Source organism: Ostrea edulis, chromosome 5 (assembly GCF_947568905.1).
Source record: "Ostrea edulis chromosome 5, xbOstEdul1.1, whole genome shotgun sequence".
NCBI classification, from domain to species: domain Eukaryota; kingdom Metazoa; phylum Mollusca; class Bivalvia; order Ostreida; family Ostreidae; genus Ostrea; species Ostrea edulis.
Genome location: NC_079168.1, coordinates 92,319,583 through 92,333,353, shown reverse-complemented (window position 1 = coordinate 92,333,353; position 13,771 = coordinate 92,319,583). Strand labels below are relative to the sequence as shown.

The window sequence follows — 13,771 nt, the reverse complement described above, 5'->3', positions numbered from 1 at the left end:
TATATTATATATTCAACCTAAACTACTGTTTAAGCATGTAAACTTAATTATGAAGTAGTTTATAATGAAAAATGTTCAATGTGTATTGAATGTATTTATTTAATTGATGTGACAGAGAAAATTCGGTTGCAGCTGAAACTCTCAACGTTCTTTCCTTTCCGCCCTGAGAGTCTTGCAATGCGTTTTCTAAGTTCGTCTCTAAGCGCAGTGAGGATGATCCCGTTAACTGGGACTATAAATACCTCCAGTGAGGTCCTACGAACCGTAATCCGCCGTCGTTACTAAATATTCAACAACTTTCTAATCTAAAGGTGTCCTTCCGACGCTCTCTTAAACTTGAGGTTAGAAACACCTTGGACGTTAATGGATCGTGCGCCACCTGTAATCAAGGGCGATCGAGTAATTTGAAGTTTTATTTGCCATTCTTTGTTATGTACCATATATAATCGCCAATAAGTCAGTTCACTTATAAGTCAATGGAAACTTGACATTGTTTGCTGTCAACAACTTGAACAAGTGAACTGTCATTGTGTGTATGTTCAGCTGTAATTATAGAAGTCTGAAGGTAAAAATACATATATCTATAACTAGACAAGTCTTCTCATACCTGTGTACATTTTGTTGTTGTTGATAATATTTTTTAGTTTGATAACGAAGCTAGAAATCCACACGTCTGAGTTGGCGACCAGCCTCTAACATACAACCACTGCCAATCATTTTGTAGGAAGAAACCGTAGTACCCAGAGGAAATCCACATGTCTGAGCGGGTGACCACCATACCCTCTCACATACAACCACTGCCAAACATGGTGATCAAATTCAGGCAGTGGTGAAAAGTGAGCGCATTAACCACTACGCTACCCAGACAGTGTGAGTATGATCCCCAATTAGTTCTATACTCAACTTTGCATTTTAAAGTGGATCTCTAAAAATACGGCACCGCTAAACATGATATGCCTGCTGAGGTGACTTCCATCAATGTCGCTGTTTAACATTTGTTTGACAGTACCGTTAAAATAAAATTCCCTTGTAATATGCACATCTCCACATTGTGATCTTTCTTTGTACCAAGTTTCATCAAAATCCCCCAAAGGGTGTAGGAGGAGTTGCGGAGACAAAGTATTTTGAATAGAACTATCTCCCCCCCCCCCCCCCCCCCCCCCCATGTCCAAGAGCCATAATTTCTTTAAACAAGAGGCCCATGGGCCATATCGCTCATCTGAGTCACCTTGGCCCATATCTGAAGACTTTCCATATATATTTGCATGTAAAACCTTAGTCCCTATTATGGCCCAAACTACCCTTTGCAAACTTGAATCTACACTATGTCAGAAAGCTTTCATGTAAATGTCAACTTCTTTGGCCCAATGGTTCTTGAGAAGAAGATTTTTAAAGATTTTTCCTATATTTGTATGTAAAACTTTGAACCCCCCCCCCCCCCACTTGTGGTCCCATCCTACCCCCCGGGGGCCATGATTTGAACAAACTTGAATTTGCACTATGTCAGAAAGTTTTCATGTAAAAATCAGCTTTTCTGGCTCAGTGGTTCTTGAGAAAAAGATTTTAACTATATATTTGTATGTAAAACTTTGATCACCCTTGTGGCCCCGGGCATCCAACCCCCGGAGCCCATGATTTGAACAAACTTGAATCTGCATTATGTCAGGAAGCTTTCATGTAAATCTCAGCTTTTCTGGCTTAGTGGTTCTTGAGAAGAAGATTTTTAAAGTTTTTCCCTATATATTTGTATGTAAAACTTTGATCCCCCCTTGTGGCCCCATCCTACCACTGGGGGCCATGATTTGAACAAACTTGAATCTGCAATATGTCAGGAAGCTTTCAGGTAAATTTCAGCTCTTCTGGCCCAGTGGTTCTTGAGAAGAAGATTTTTAAATGATCCCACCCTATTTTTGAATTTTTACGATTATCTCCCCTTTGAAAGGGACACGGCCATTCATTTGAACAAACTTGAAAGCCCTTCACCCAAGGATGCTTTTGGCCATGTTAGGTTGAAATTGGCCCAGTGGTTCTGGAGAAGAAGTCGAAAATGTGAAAAGTTTAACAGACAGACAGACAGATGGACAGACAGACAGACGACGGACAAAACGCGATCAGAAAACCTCACTTGAACCTTCGGTTCAGGTGAGCTAAAAACATTGGATAGCATTCCCCTTGCAATATGCAGAGCTCCACATTGTGATCTTTCTTTGAACTAAGTCTCATCAAAATCTCCCAAAGGGTGTAGGAGGAGTTGCGAAGACAGAGTATTTTGAATAGAACTCCCCCCCCCTATGTCCAAGAGCCATAATTCCTTTAAAAAACATTGGACAGCATTCCCCTTGCAGTATGCACACCTCCACATTGTGATCTTTCTTTGTACCAAAATTCATTAAAATCCCTCTAAAGGTTTAGGAAAAGTTGCAAAGACAAAGTATTTTGAATAGAAAAAATTAAGTCCATGGGCCACAACTCCTTTAAAAAACATTGGACAGCATTCCCCTTGCAATATGCACAGCTCCACATTGTGATCTTTCTTTGTACTAAGTCTCATCAAAATCCCCTAAAGGGTTTAAGAGGAGATGCAAAGACAAAGTTAATGGGACAGATGGACGACAGCGGTGTAGCATAATACACCTACATTTCTATGCAGGCGTATAAAAAGGAATTAAGGATGAATAAATTTGATATGAATGAAAAGTGGATGATATGTACAATAATATTTTGAAAATGAAAACTTTCAAATTTACTTTGTCTTGTCAAAAAATACAGTTTTAGTAGAAAATAATCTGAAAAAAATTAAAAACCTTTGCTAGACTCAAATCCACAATCTACAGATAAGCAGTCGACATGTTAACCGACTGAGCTACCCAGCCAGGTGATTAGATTTAATAGGAAAATACAAATATTGCTGATATCTATATTTTCATTTATGTTTTAAAAGGAAGTCAGCCATTATGACAATGTAGTATACCTCCGTAATCAAACTGTCAAAAATAATTCCTAATTTTTTTTCAATAATAATTGTAGTAAGGAATAACATTAATGATGCAGATTCTATACTGTATATCATCCAAAGGAAAATAATATACAACTACATACTTCCTCTTTCTTTGTATCTTTGTCTCCAGAGCCGGACGCAACATCCGTATTTTGATTGGCTACTCCATCCACAGCCAACAGAACTCCATCTCCATTTCTCTCATCCTGATCTATGGCATTGCCATTGGTTACTGGTGTCAGGGCTTCTTTGCCATTGGCCTGTATGGTGTTATTGTCCTTATCCACATGTACAGCATTTGGGTCATCCGTGTGAGTGGTTCCTATGATGACCTTCAAGGTTGCTATTGCATGTAAGTGCATTGCCTTATTATGAGGTTTACCTGCAAATATTTATGCACCACTTCATCAGTAACGGTTTTAAATGCATGGTCAACTTAAACAATGTTTCAAAACACTTTGTACACATAATAACGAATGAAGATGTGTCTAAGGAGCTATAACATGCTTAACAAAATTAAATGGAAGAAAATTTAAGACATGCATAATAAACATTGCCCTATTGTGAAAAATTGCAACAATAATTATTTCATTGTAAAATCATCAAGAAAAATCTTATACAGATAGGCAAGCCTAATGCTTTAATCCCGATTTCACCAGATAGGAAACAAGATCTAAAATGATAAGTAATATTTTACTGAATGTTTATACATGCATTTATGACAATAATTGGGACAATTCATCTGTCAAGAGGAATATCCTATCCGATACCCAGGCAGCACTACTGCAATACATCAGAATGAAGAAGTAGCAATCAAGTTTTCATGTCTTTTCACATAAAAGCAACTTTACACAACAGATGAAAAGTGATTTACTGTATAATATAGTCCAAACCAACATCATATGAAGTGTTTGGGGTTGTGGTTGCTGTTATGTAACAAATCTTGGTAAATCTAAGTCATTCTGACATTTAAATTTTTTCATAAGAGTTTGATTCAACTGCATTTTTGCTATCTTTATGACTGTCCATTATTTCCAACTGTACATGAAGTTTCATAAAGGTGAAAGTCCAGCCTTGCTGTCCGATCTATATCATACTTTGTCAGAATTATATCCTACTTTCAAGTCGAAGATCAATAAGTGTACAATCATAAGGGATTTGCTACCGAATGGGACACAAGTGTTTCAAAAATCTTTCTAAATTTCCACCTTGCCATGCCTAATGATGAACTTTCAGTTCAGTTTGTATCAGTAATGACATCGTATTACACTGTGTGAAATCACACAGCTTCACCACTAGACCTACACAAAATCCTGCTGGACATTTGTTATCCTTCTTTATGATGAACAGATTTCTGTAACAATTGGATGTCATAGATTTTCTCCCCTCATTAATTGTGGCTTTCACCCAGGCATTTGAACTATCTAAACTAACAGTTTATGTGCAATCAATATTTCTGTTAAATATTAACACAGACTCACTGTCTTTATGCATCGGGTCTATATGATGAATTATTAGTTCCAATATTCCTGGCCTGAAGTGGTTTCCTCCAGAATGTAAAATTGGCACACTTAGAACTCGTTCTGGTTTCTGAAACAATGATTGATTTATAAAGATGTAAAAATTACTTCAAAACCAAAGAATTAACAAATCACTATGATATAGCTGCAATATGTTTTCAGTTTTGAATGACACCAATACATGTACATTATTTCAACAAAATTTTGTGAACAGAAAAATAATTTTCCAATCAAAACATCTGATAAACTTTGATTTACCTACCAAAGCATCATTTAAGCCAGTATTTTAAGATTATTTGCTAATCATTGAATTGGATGAAAAATTTCACTGACTAATATATATGATATTAAGCCAACTAATTAATAAGGTGGCTATCTGTTGACTAAAAACAAGCCTCAATTTGATATGATCTATGAAATGCTTCAATAAGTGGCATCTGTGATCTCTAATATCATTATGTCCCTAAAACTGTAATTCTCAATAAATGTTGCAGATTGTTGATATCTAGGCATTGATCCAGGATGATTATACATTTTAACATGGAATAGATGGTTTTCATATGACATATTTTGACCCCGAGTTATTCCCCTTGGCCGCCATCTTGTAGGTCAAACTGGTGGATTTTCCTCTTTGGGCAACCAATTTCAAACATGTAAGGCAGAAATATATGGGGGGGGGGGGGGGGAATCTTTAAATCTTTGCAATATTGCAATTATGAAGTAAAAGATGCATTAACAAATGTATATTAATAAGAAAAATAGTTTATCTCCACCTCAGTGACCAGAATAACAAGGCTGATTTTGGTTGAATAATGAAGGGATCTGGGCATGTTAACCTACAATATGGCGGCCAATGGGAAATAACTCTTGCTTAATCGCTTCAATGGAAAACCATCTATTGTGCTAATTAAATAATGCAAAAAATTGTTCTGAGAAAGTAAATAACATGCATTAGCTGGTTGTGGGAATCTCTATGAAATATACAAAAGATCTAGGTCTAATTAGGGTTGTATATGAATTTGCCTAGAGTTGTATTTCAGTAGACCATGAGGCTGAAAAGGGGTGTTGTGTTTGAATTCCCATGCACCCCAGATGAGACCTAGATAACAATTTTATCTCTTTTGTAACCTAACAAGAGGCCCATGGGTTACATTGCTCCCCAGTCACTCTGGCCCTTCTGTTGTTCAGCTGTTGTGATTTTTAAAAAGATATTTTTGTTCAGTCTATTCCTATGAAAATTTTTGACCCCATGCTGTGGCCCCAACCTAGTTCCAAAGGGTCATGACATAACAACTTATTTCAATGACCTTGCTGTACTTGAGCAGGTAGAGGTAAAAGATCATGGTAAGAAATGAAAAATCAATATATGCACCCAGGGGTGCATGAGCCGAGTTGCATGGGATACAATGTAAAGTCAGGAATGATGTAGCATATTTATAATTGTGAATATTCGGATTTAAACTTTTAGAGTTATCATGCAGATCCAGATATTTCTAAAATTTTCAATCTCTTTTCAGGACTGTGACCTTGACCTTTTTTATCCAAAATCAATAGGGGTCTTCCTAACCTGCTATCCAAAAATATAACCAAGTTTCATTTGATTCAGTTTTAAACTTTTCGAGTTACTGTCCAGAAACCATATTTGTCTGAAGTTTTCAATCTATTTTCGGTCACTGTGACCTTGACCTTTGACCTTTTTTCTCCAAAATCTATAGGGGCCTTGCTTTGATGGTATCCAACAATATATATAAGTTTCATTTGATTCAAATTAAGTTTTTTCAAGTTATCCTCCTGAAACCAAATTTTTTTTGGAATTTTAATTCTATTTTTGGTCACTGTGACCTTGAACCTATTTTCTCCAAAATCAATAGGGTCTTCCTTACCTGGTACATAACAATATCTTTAAGTATCATTTCATTCGGATTTAAACTTTCTGAGTTATCATCCGGAAACCAAATTTTTCTGAAATTTTCATTCTATTTTCGGTCACTGTGACCTTGACCTTTGACCATTTTTCTCCAAAATTAATAGGGGTCTTCCTTACTTGGTACCCAACAATATATCAAAGTTTCATTTGATTAGATTGTAAACTTTTCGAGTTATCATCCGGAAACCAATTGTTGACGCCCAACCGCCCGCCCACATCACCAAACCAATAGCCGAGTTCAACTTCGTTGCAACTTGTCTAAAAATCTTTCCATAAGAAATCTATATACAAAATATGAAAGCTCCACTTTAAGTAGTTCAGGATATATTGCATTGGGTAGGTTTTGTTTAAAGTAGGTCACACTTCAAGGTTAAGGTCACAAGGTTGAACTATATGGTATCAAATGAAAGGTCTTGCCATAGAGAATCTATAAGCAAAAATATAAAATCCCTACTTTCAGGAGATATTGAATAGGTTAGGTTTTCCTTGCTACCTTAAATAGGATAATCAGGACAAAACAATATGCCCCCAACTATAGTTAAAGGGGCATAAAAAAGGCCCACAGGCTCTATCGGTCACCTGAGTATTAGCAATGCCCCCTTCAAAGGGGAAATAATCATAAAAATGCAAAAATGAGGTGGGGTCTTTTAAAAAGAGGCCCACAGGCTTTATCGGTCACCTAGAGTATTCTGAATATCTAAACCTGTTCTGAATATCTAATCCAAATTCCAATATTCAGTAAAAGTATAAAACAAGATGTGTTCTTAAAACTTCAATGCCCTCAAAAGTGTCTATACTGATGAAAGGCTTTACATAGTATGATAAATTTAGACCCATCCTAGAGTAAAAACCCTGGGGTTGCAAAATTCGCAATTTTGGTACATTCTCTTCTGCTTTTCCTAATTTATGCATTTAGTTTTTATACTCTAAACGTATCAGCAAATTTTAACAAGTCTTTCAAATAATAGAGACAATAATCACTATAATAATTTTGGCTCCACCCTGGAACCAAACCCTTTATGATCATGAAGTTTACAATTTTGGTAAAGGACTACCTACTCCTTCTTAATATCTATTTAGTTTCAATTTAGTATCAAAAGCTGTTTAAATGTTTTACACATATACACTATATATACACCAAGTTTGGTACCGCCATGAAATCAGAACCCCTATACCATGCATCATGAAATTTACAATAACTTTATTTCTATATTTAATCTCCTATTGTGGCCCCATCCTAACCCCCAGGGAGTCATGATTTGATTAAACTTGAAACTACTCAGTGTCAGAAAGATTTCTTGTAAATTTCAACTTTTCTGGCCCAGTGGTTTTTAAAAGATTTCTCTACTAGTATATGTCGATCTGCATGTAATACTTTGATCACCTATTGTGGTCCCATGCTACCCCCAGGGGCCATGATTTGAACACACTTGAATCTGCACTATGTCACAAAGCTTTTATGTGAATTTCAACTTTTCTGCCACTGTGGTTTTTCAAAGGATTTTTTTAAATAACTCCACCCTAGTTTTGCTTTTTTTAATTATCTCCCCTTTGGAAGGAGCACGACTCTTCAATAAAAGAATCCCCTTTACCAAAGGATAATTTGTACCAAGTTTGATTGAAATTGACCCGTTGGTTCTAGAGAAGAAAATGGAAATGTGAAAAGCTTATGGACAGACAAAAGGTGATCAGAAAAGCTCACATGAGTTTTTAACTCAGATGAGCTGAAAATACAGAAAAATATGAATTATGAAATGTCTTTCTTTGGTTTGTTAAATAGGAGATGACGGTTGTAACTATTGCAGAAAAATTTGCATAACCTAGCTATTAACGCAGGTTAAACATTTTTTCTGCAATTTTTGTGACCCTCGATGTTTAACAAACCAAAGAAGACATTTTATTATTTAAATATAAATGAAGCCTGGTGAGCTGAACAGTATCCCACTGCTGTACATCTCTATACACCAATTAAACTGCAAGTGCCAAACGAATGGATTAAAAAAATTACTATGTAATATCTGTGTGTCACACGATTTAAAAATGCATATAAAATAAACTGAACATCAACACCCCCCCCCCCCCCCCCAAAAAAAAACCCCAACAACAAAAAAACCCACCATCATTTTTACAACAAAATAATGCTTCAAAATCATGACTTTACAGTATGTGTTCCACACCGACCTTCAATGTTAAAACCCAACATGTGCACTTATTGAATTACAAAATGCAACTTGTCGATAATTTGAAACAGTGGTATGACTAGCAATTTATCCCTCAATACACAGGAAAATATTGAAAGCACACTGCAAGCAGTCTGAGCTTTCATTAAAAGTTTAATAAATACATGAAAGCAGTATAGATTTTTTTCTTGCTGATGCTTCTTCAGTATGGTACAGTTTGAAATTAGTGATCAATATGACATATTGAGCAGTAAGCCAAAAAATCAATGTCTTAGAGACAGTAAATCCTCTATTAAAAACAGAACTCGTAACTAACATACAAATTAACTATTAATAGTCAACCTTTGGATGGTTTTTGTGAAGTACAAAATGTTTGACATAGTGTTGAAATTACTTTTTTCTCTCTCATCAGCATTACATACAATATGTGTGCTCTATAACTTGAACTCGAGTTCAGTGGTCTGAAGACAATATGAAGCCAACATACGTTTGACAACAGGCCGCATGTGTGACTGGGTATAAAAGAAATTGTCAATATAATACAACAGCCTACAAAAAGAGCGGGCGAATTCCTGTTGACAGCAAGATACCTTTATACTTAAAGTGGCAGGCCTCATGTGTGATGTCAGCTTCATAATAAAACTCACATTCATGTTTTGCTTTACAAAAATCCTATTAATCATCCCTCCATCAGATACAGTATAGTGTGCAAAGAAAATAAAAATAAACACAAATATTTCTTGCTGAAGACACTATTGACCATGCCCATATGTATGTTTATATTGTTATTAAGCCATTCTATAAATGGAGGTAGAGTTATAGTTTGTTGCTCATGACTTAATGTATCTGTTCAATTAAGATATAAATTTAATTTTTGAAAATACATGTCAGTGAAGCTTCACACTAGCATACTTCAGGAAGCACACTGCAGTTCATATCACATGTACTTTCAATCTTATAATCATACTTTACTTTCATTTCTGTTGGAATTTCCAGCCGTTAAAATAGACATATACTATATCTATATTTATTATGCAGTTCTGTATATTCATACGTACATTGTTTACAACTGCAGCGCATTCATGAAGAAATGGCTATCATTACAATGTGTAAAGATTTCAAAGGCAAAACATGGGAAATGCTAATACATGTATAATTAGAACTGAATGATGCTGAATGAATCTCTGAAACATCTGCCGATTGTAATCAAGACATATAAACATTAAGATTTCTTCATTAATGGTAGTACATGTGTATATGGCAGGATTTGACACTAACAGGAGTCCATAGTTAGTAATCGAATTGAATCTTGCTTGATCAGTAGTCCCATGGGCTTAGTAATTTAATTTAGACCACAGAACTTTGCACACCAATCAATATATAAAGGATATTTATAGTAATTTGAAAAAAATATATATCATCCCTTATAATAACAAGAGTGTCGCAAATGGTACATGATACACCCGCGAAAATGCTTACATAGGTTGTTTTTCTTAAGCCATAATTTGTAGAATTTTGCTTCAGGTAGTATCACTGCCATCATCAGGCTGTGACATACTTTCTTTGCATTTATAATATGAATAAAGGGTTTTAGCTTAAAACTGTGACAAGAAGTAGATAGACAAACCAAGAGTTCTGTGTGTAAAATATTTCCCCAATTTGACAAAGTTCAACAACCTGTAAATATTTAAAACATCAACGAAAATTAAAAATTGTTGAGAAGGATTAGGGTTAGGGTTAGGGTTACCTACCCCTGGAGGCCATGGTTTTTGCAAACTTGAATCTACACTATGTCAGAAAGCTTTCATGTAAATGTGAACTTCCTTGGCCCAATGGTTCTTGAGAAGAAGATTTTTAAAGATTTTCTCTATATATTTGTATGTAAAACTTTGATCCCCTATTGTGGCCCCATCCTACCCCACGGGGCCATGATTTTAACAAACCTGAATCTGCACTATATCAGAAAGCTTTCATATAAATCTCAGCTTTTCTGGCTTAGTGGTTCTGGGAAGAAGATTTTTAAAGATTTTTCCTATATATTTGTATGCAAAACTTTGACCCCCTATTGTGGCCCCATCCGACCCCCGGGGGCCATGATCTTAACAATTTATAATCTGCACTATATCAGGAAGCTTTCATATAAATCTCAGCTTTTCTGGCTCAGTGGTTCTTGAGAAGAAGATTTTAAAAGATTTTTCCTATAAAGTATGTAAAACTTTGATGCCCCCCTTGAGGCCCCATTCAATCCCCGGGATCCATGATTTTAACAAACTTGAATCTGCACTATATCAAAAAAAAAAAAAAAAAAGCGAAAAAAAAAAAACCCAAAAAAATATAAAAAAATTTGACCCCCTATTGTGGCCCCATCCGATCCCCGGGGGGGCCATGATTTTAACAATTTAGAATCTGTACTATATCAGGAAGCTTTCATATAAATCTCTGCTTTTCTGGCTCAGTGGTTCTTGGGAAGAAGATTTTTCAAGATTTTTCCTATATATTTGTATGTAAAACTTTGACCCCCTATTGTGGCCCCATCTGACCCCCGGGGGCCATGATTTTAACAATTTAGAATCTGTACTATATCAGGAAGCTTTCATATAAATCTCAGCTTTTCTGGCTCAGTGGTTCTTGGGAAGAAGATTTTTCAAGATTTTCCCTATATATTTGTATGTAAAACTTTGACCCCTATTGTGGCCCCATCCGACCCCCAGGGGCCATGATTTTAACAATTTAGAATCTGTACTATATCAGGAAGCTTTCATATAAATCTCAGCTTTTCTGGCTCAGTGGTTCTTGAGAAGAAGATTTTTCAAGATTTTTCCTATATATTTGTATGTAAAACTTTGATCCCCTATTGTGGCCCCATCCTACCCCAGGGGGCCATGATTTTTAACAATTTAGAATCTGCAATGGCTCAGTGGTTCTTGAGAAGATTTTTAAAGATTTTCCCTTTATATTTCTATATGTAAAATTTTGATCCTCTATTGTGACCCCATCTTACCCCCAGGGGCCATGATTTTAACAAACTTGTGTCTGCACTATGTCAGGAAGCTTTCAGCTGTTCTGGCTCAGTGGTTTTTGAGAAGAAGATTTTTAAATGACCTCATCCTATTTTTGTGATTATCACCCCTTTGAAGTGGGCATGGCCCCTCATTTAAAAAAACCTTGAAAACCCTTCACCCAAGGATGCTTTTGGCCAAGTTTGGTTATAATTGGCCCAGTGGTTCTGGAGAAGAAGTCGAAAATGTATAAAAAAAAAAAAAAAAAAAAAAAAGTTTACAGACAGACGAACGGACAGAGGACGGACAACAGGCAATCAGAAAAGCTCACTTGAGCTTTTAGTTCAGGTGAGCTAATAAGGGAGCAAAACTCCAGCAATAGAGGTCAAAATGGATCATGGTGTCGTATCTTGTTTAATGTCCTTCTCGAGAATTTTTCACTTATATGGAGACGTCAGTAAGACCGGTGAATTGCTTCAAATTTAAGCTTATGCTCGGCGCTTACGGACACTGAGCAGTGAGGGTTCTTTAGCGTGCCACAACTACTGTGACACGGGACATCTGTTTTCGGGTAATCTCAGAGGACCCGTGACATTCACACCTGAGGCTGAACGTTTGGCGATGGAACTGTCACTACCTGTTTTAATGGCTTACAGTAGGTTTGCCACTGCTGATATTCAAACCCTGATCTTCCTCAAGCGGGGCAAACACTCTAACCTCTAGACCACTGTGGCAGTTTGAAAAGGATCAAATTGCAACATATGATCTAGAGCAATCCACAAAGAAGCTACATCGCAAGTTGCAACTTGATATGTGACAGAGAAATGAAATTAGAAACTGAAAACCTCAAATGGATGGACGTACAGACATTGCTCTAAAGACGGGCGTATAAAAAATTTTCATTATAATTTAAGATATGACATATCTTTTGCTACTGTTAATTTTACCATTATAAATTGATAGGTACATAATGTATTGTGTTTGCATTTCATCCCATCATTGTTCTAATTGCAGGATTTGTCTCAGAAATTTCACATACCTTTACTAGAGGGAGATTCTCCCCTAGTCGTTATGTAACTTAATCTGCTGTAACCTGGCAAGTACATCACTAGCCCAAAGAGATACCTTACAAACATGAAAGCCCTAGCTTAAATAGTTCAAAGGATATATTTGAAGATTTTTCCCATTTATCAGCATATAACACTTTGATCCCCTATTGTGGCCCCACCCTACTCCCAGGGGCCGTGATTTTAACAAACTTGGATCTGCACAATGTCAGGAAGCCTTCATGTAAATATAATCTTCTCTGGCCCAGTGATTTTTAAAGATTTTCCTTATATAATTTGATCCCCTAATGTCACCCTACTCTTAGATTGATTGATTGCTCTGCTGTTTTCCGCCACACTCAACAATTTTTCAGTTATCTGGTGGCGCCCAGTTTTTATTGGTGGAAGAGATAATCCAGATACAATGTACCTGGGAAGAGACCACCGACCTCCTGCAAGTAAACTGGGAAACTTTCGCACTTACAGGCGCAAGCGGGATTCGAACCCATGCCAATCAGAAGTGAGAGGCTATGTGATATTGAGCATGATGCTTTTACCGCTTAGCCACTGAGGCCCCCACCCTACAGTTAGAGGCCATGATTTTAACAAAGTTATATCTGCATTATGTCAGGAAAGCTTTCATGTAAATGTAAACTTTTCTGGCTCAGTGGTTCTTGAAAGGAAGATTTTTAAAGATTTTCCCTATATATTCCTGTAATACTTTAATCCCCTATTGTGACCCCGCCCTACACTCGGGGGCCATGATTTGAACAAACTTGAATCTAGTTTTCATGTAAATTTCAATTTTCCTGGTCGTTCTTGAGAAGAAGTTTTTTTTAAATGAACCCATCCTATTTTGGCATTTTTGTGATTATCTCCCCTTGGAAAAGGGTGTTGCCCTTCATTTGAACAAACTTGAATCCCCTGCACCAAAGGATACTTTTTATTAAGTTTGGTTGAAATTGGTCTAATGGTTTTGGAGAAGTCAAAAATGTGAAAAGCTGACAGACAGACCAATAGGTGATCAGAAAAGCTCACTTGAGCTTTCAGATTTGGTGAGCTAACATAAGGGATAAAATGCAACGGACCAGACTGGGATTT

The 13,771-nt window shown here is 36.3% G+C and overlaps 1 protein-coding gene across 7 annotated transcripts in view; it reads right to left on the bottom strand.

The window, feature by feature from the left end:
- The window catches only part of LOC125649365 (sodium/potassium/calcium exchanger 2-like), a 71,044-nt gene that overhangs the window by 18,790 nt on the left and 38,483 nt on the right, over nucleotides 1–13,771 (bottom strand). For all 7 annotated transcript variants that reach the window (XM_056139306.1, XM_048876857.2, XM_056139307.1 and 4 more), the window contains 2 exons: nucleotides 4,480–4,588; nucleotides 3,100–3,380 (listed from right to left, as the gene is read on the bottom strand). In XM_056139306.1, coding sequence (XP_055995281.1) covers nucleotides 3,100–3,380; nucleotides 4,480–4,588 — 390 coding nt within the window. The remainder of the gene's footprint in view (nucleotides 1–3,099; nucleotides 3,381–4,479; nucleotides 4,589–13,771) is intronic.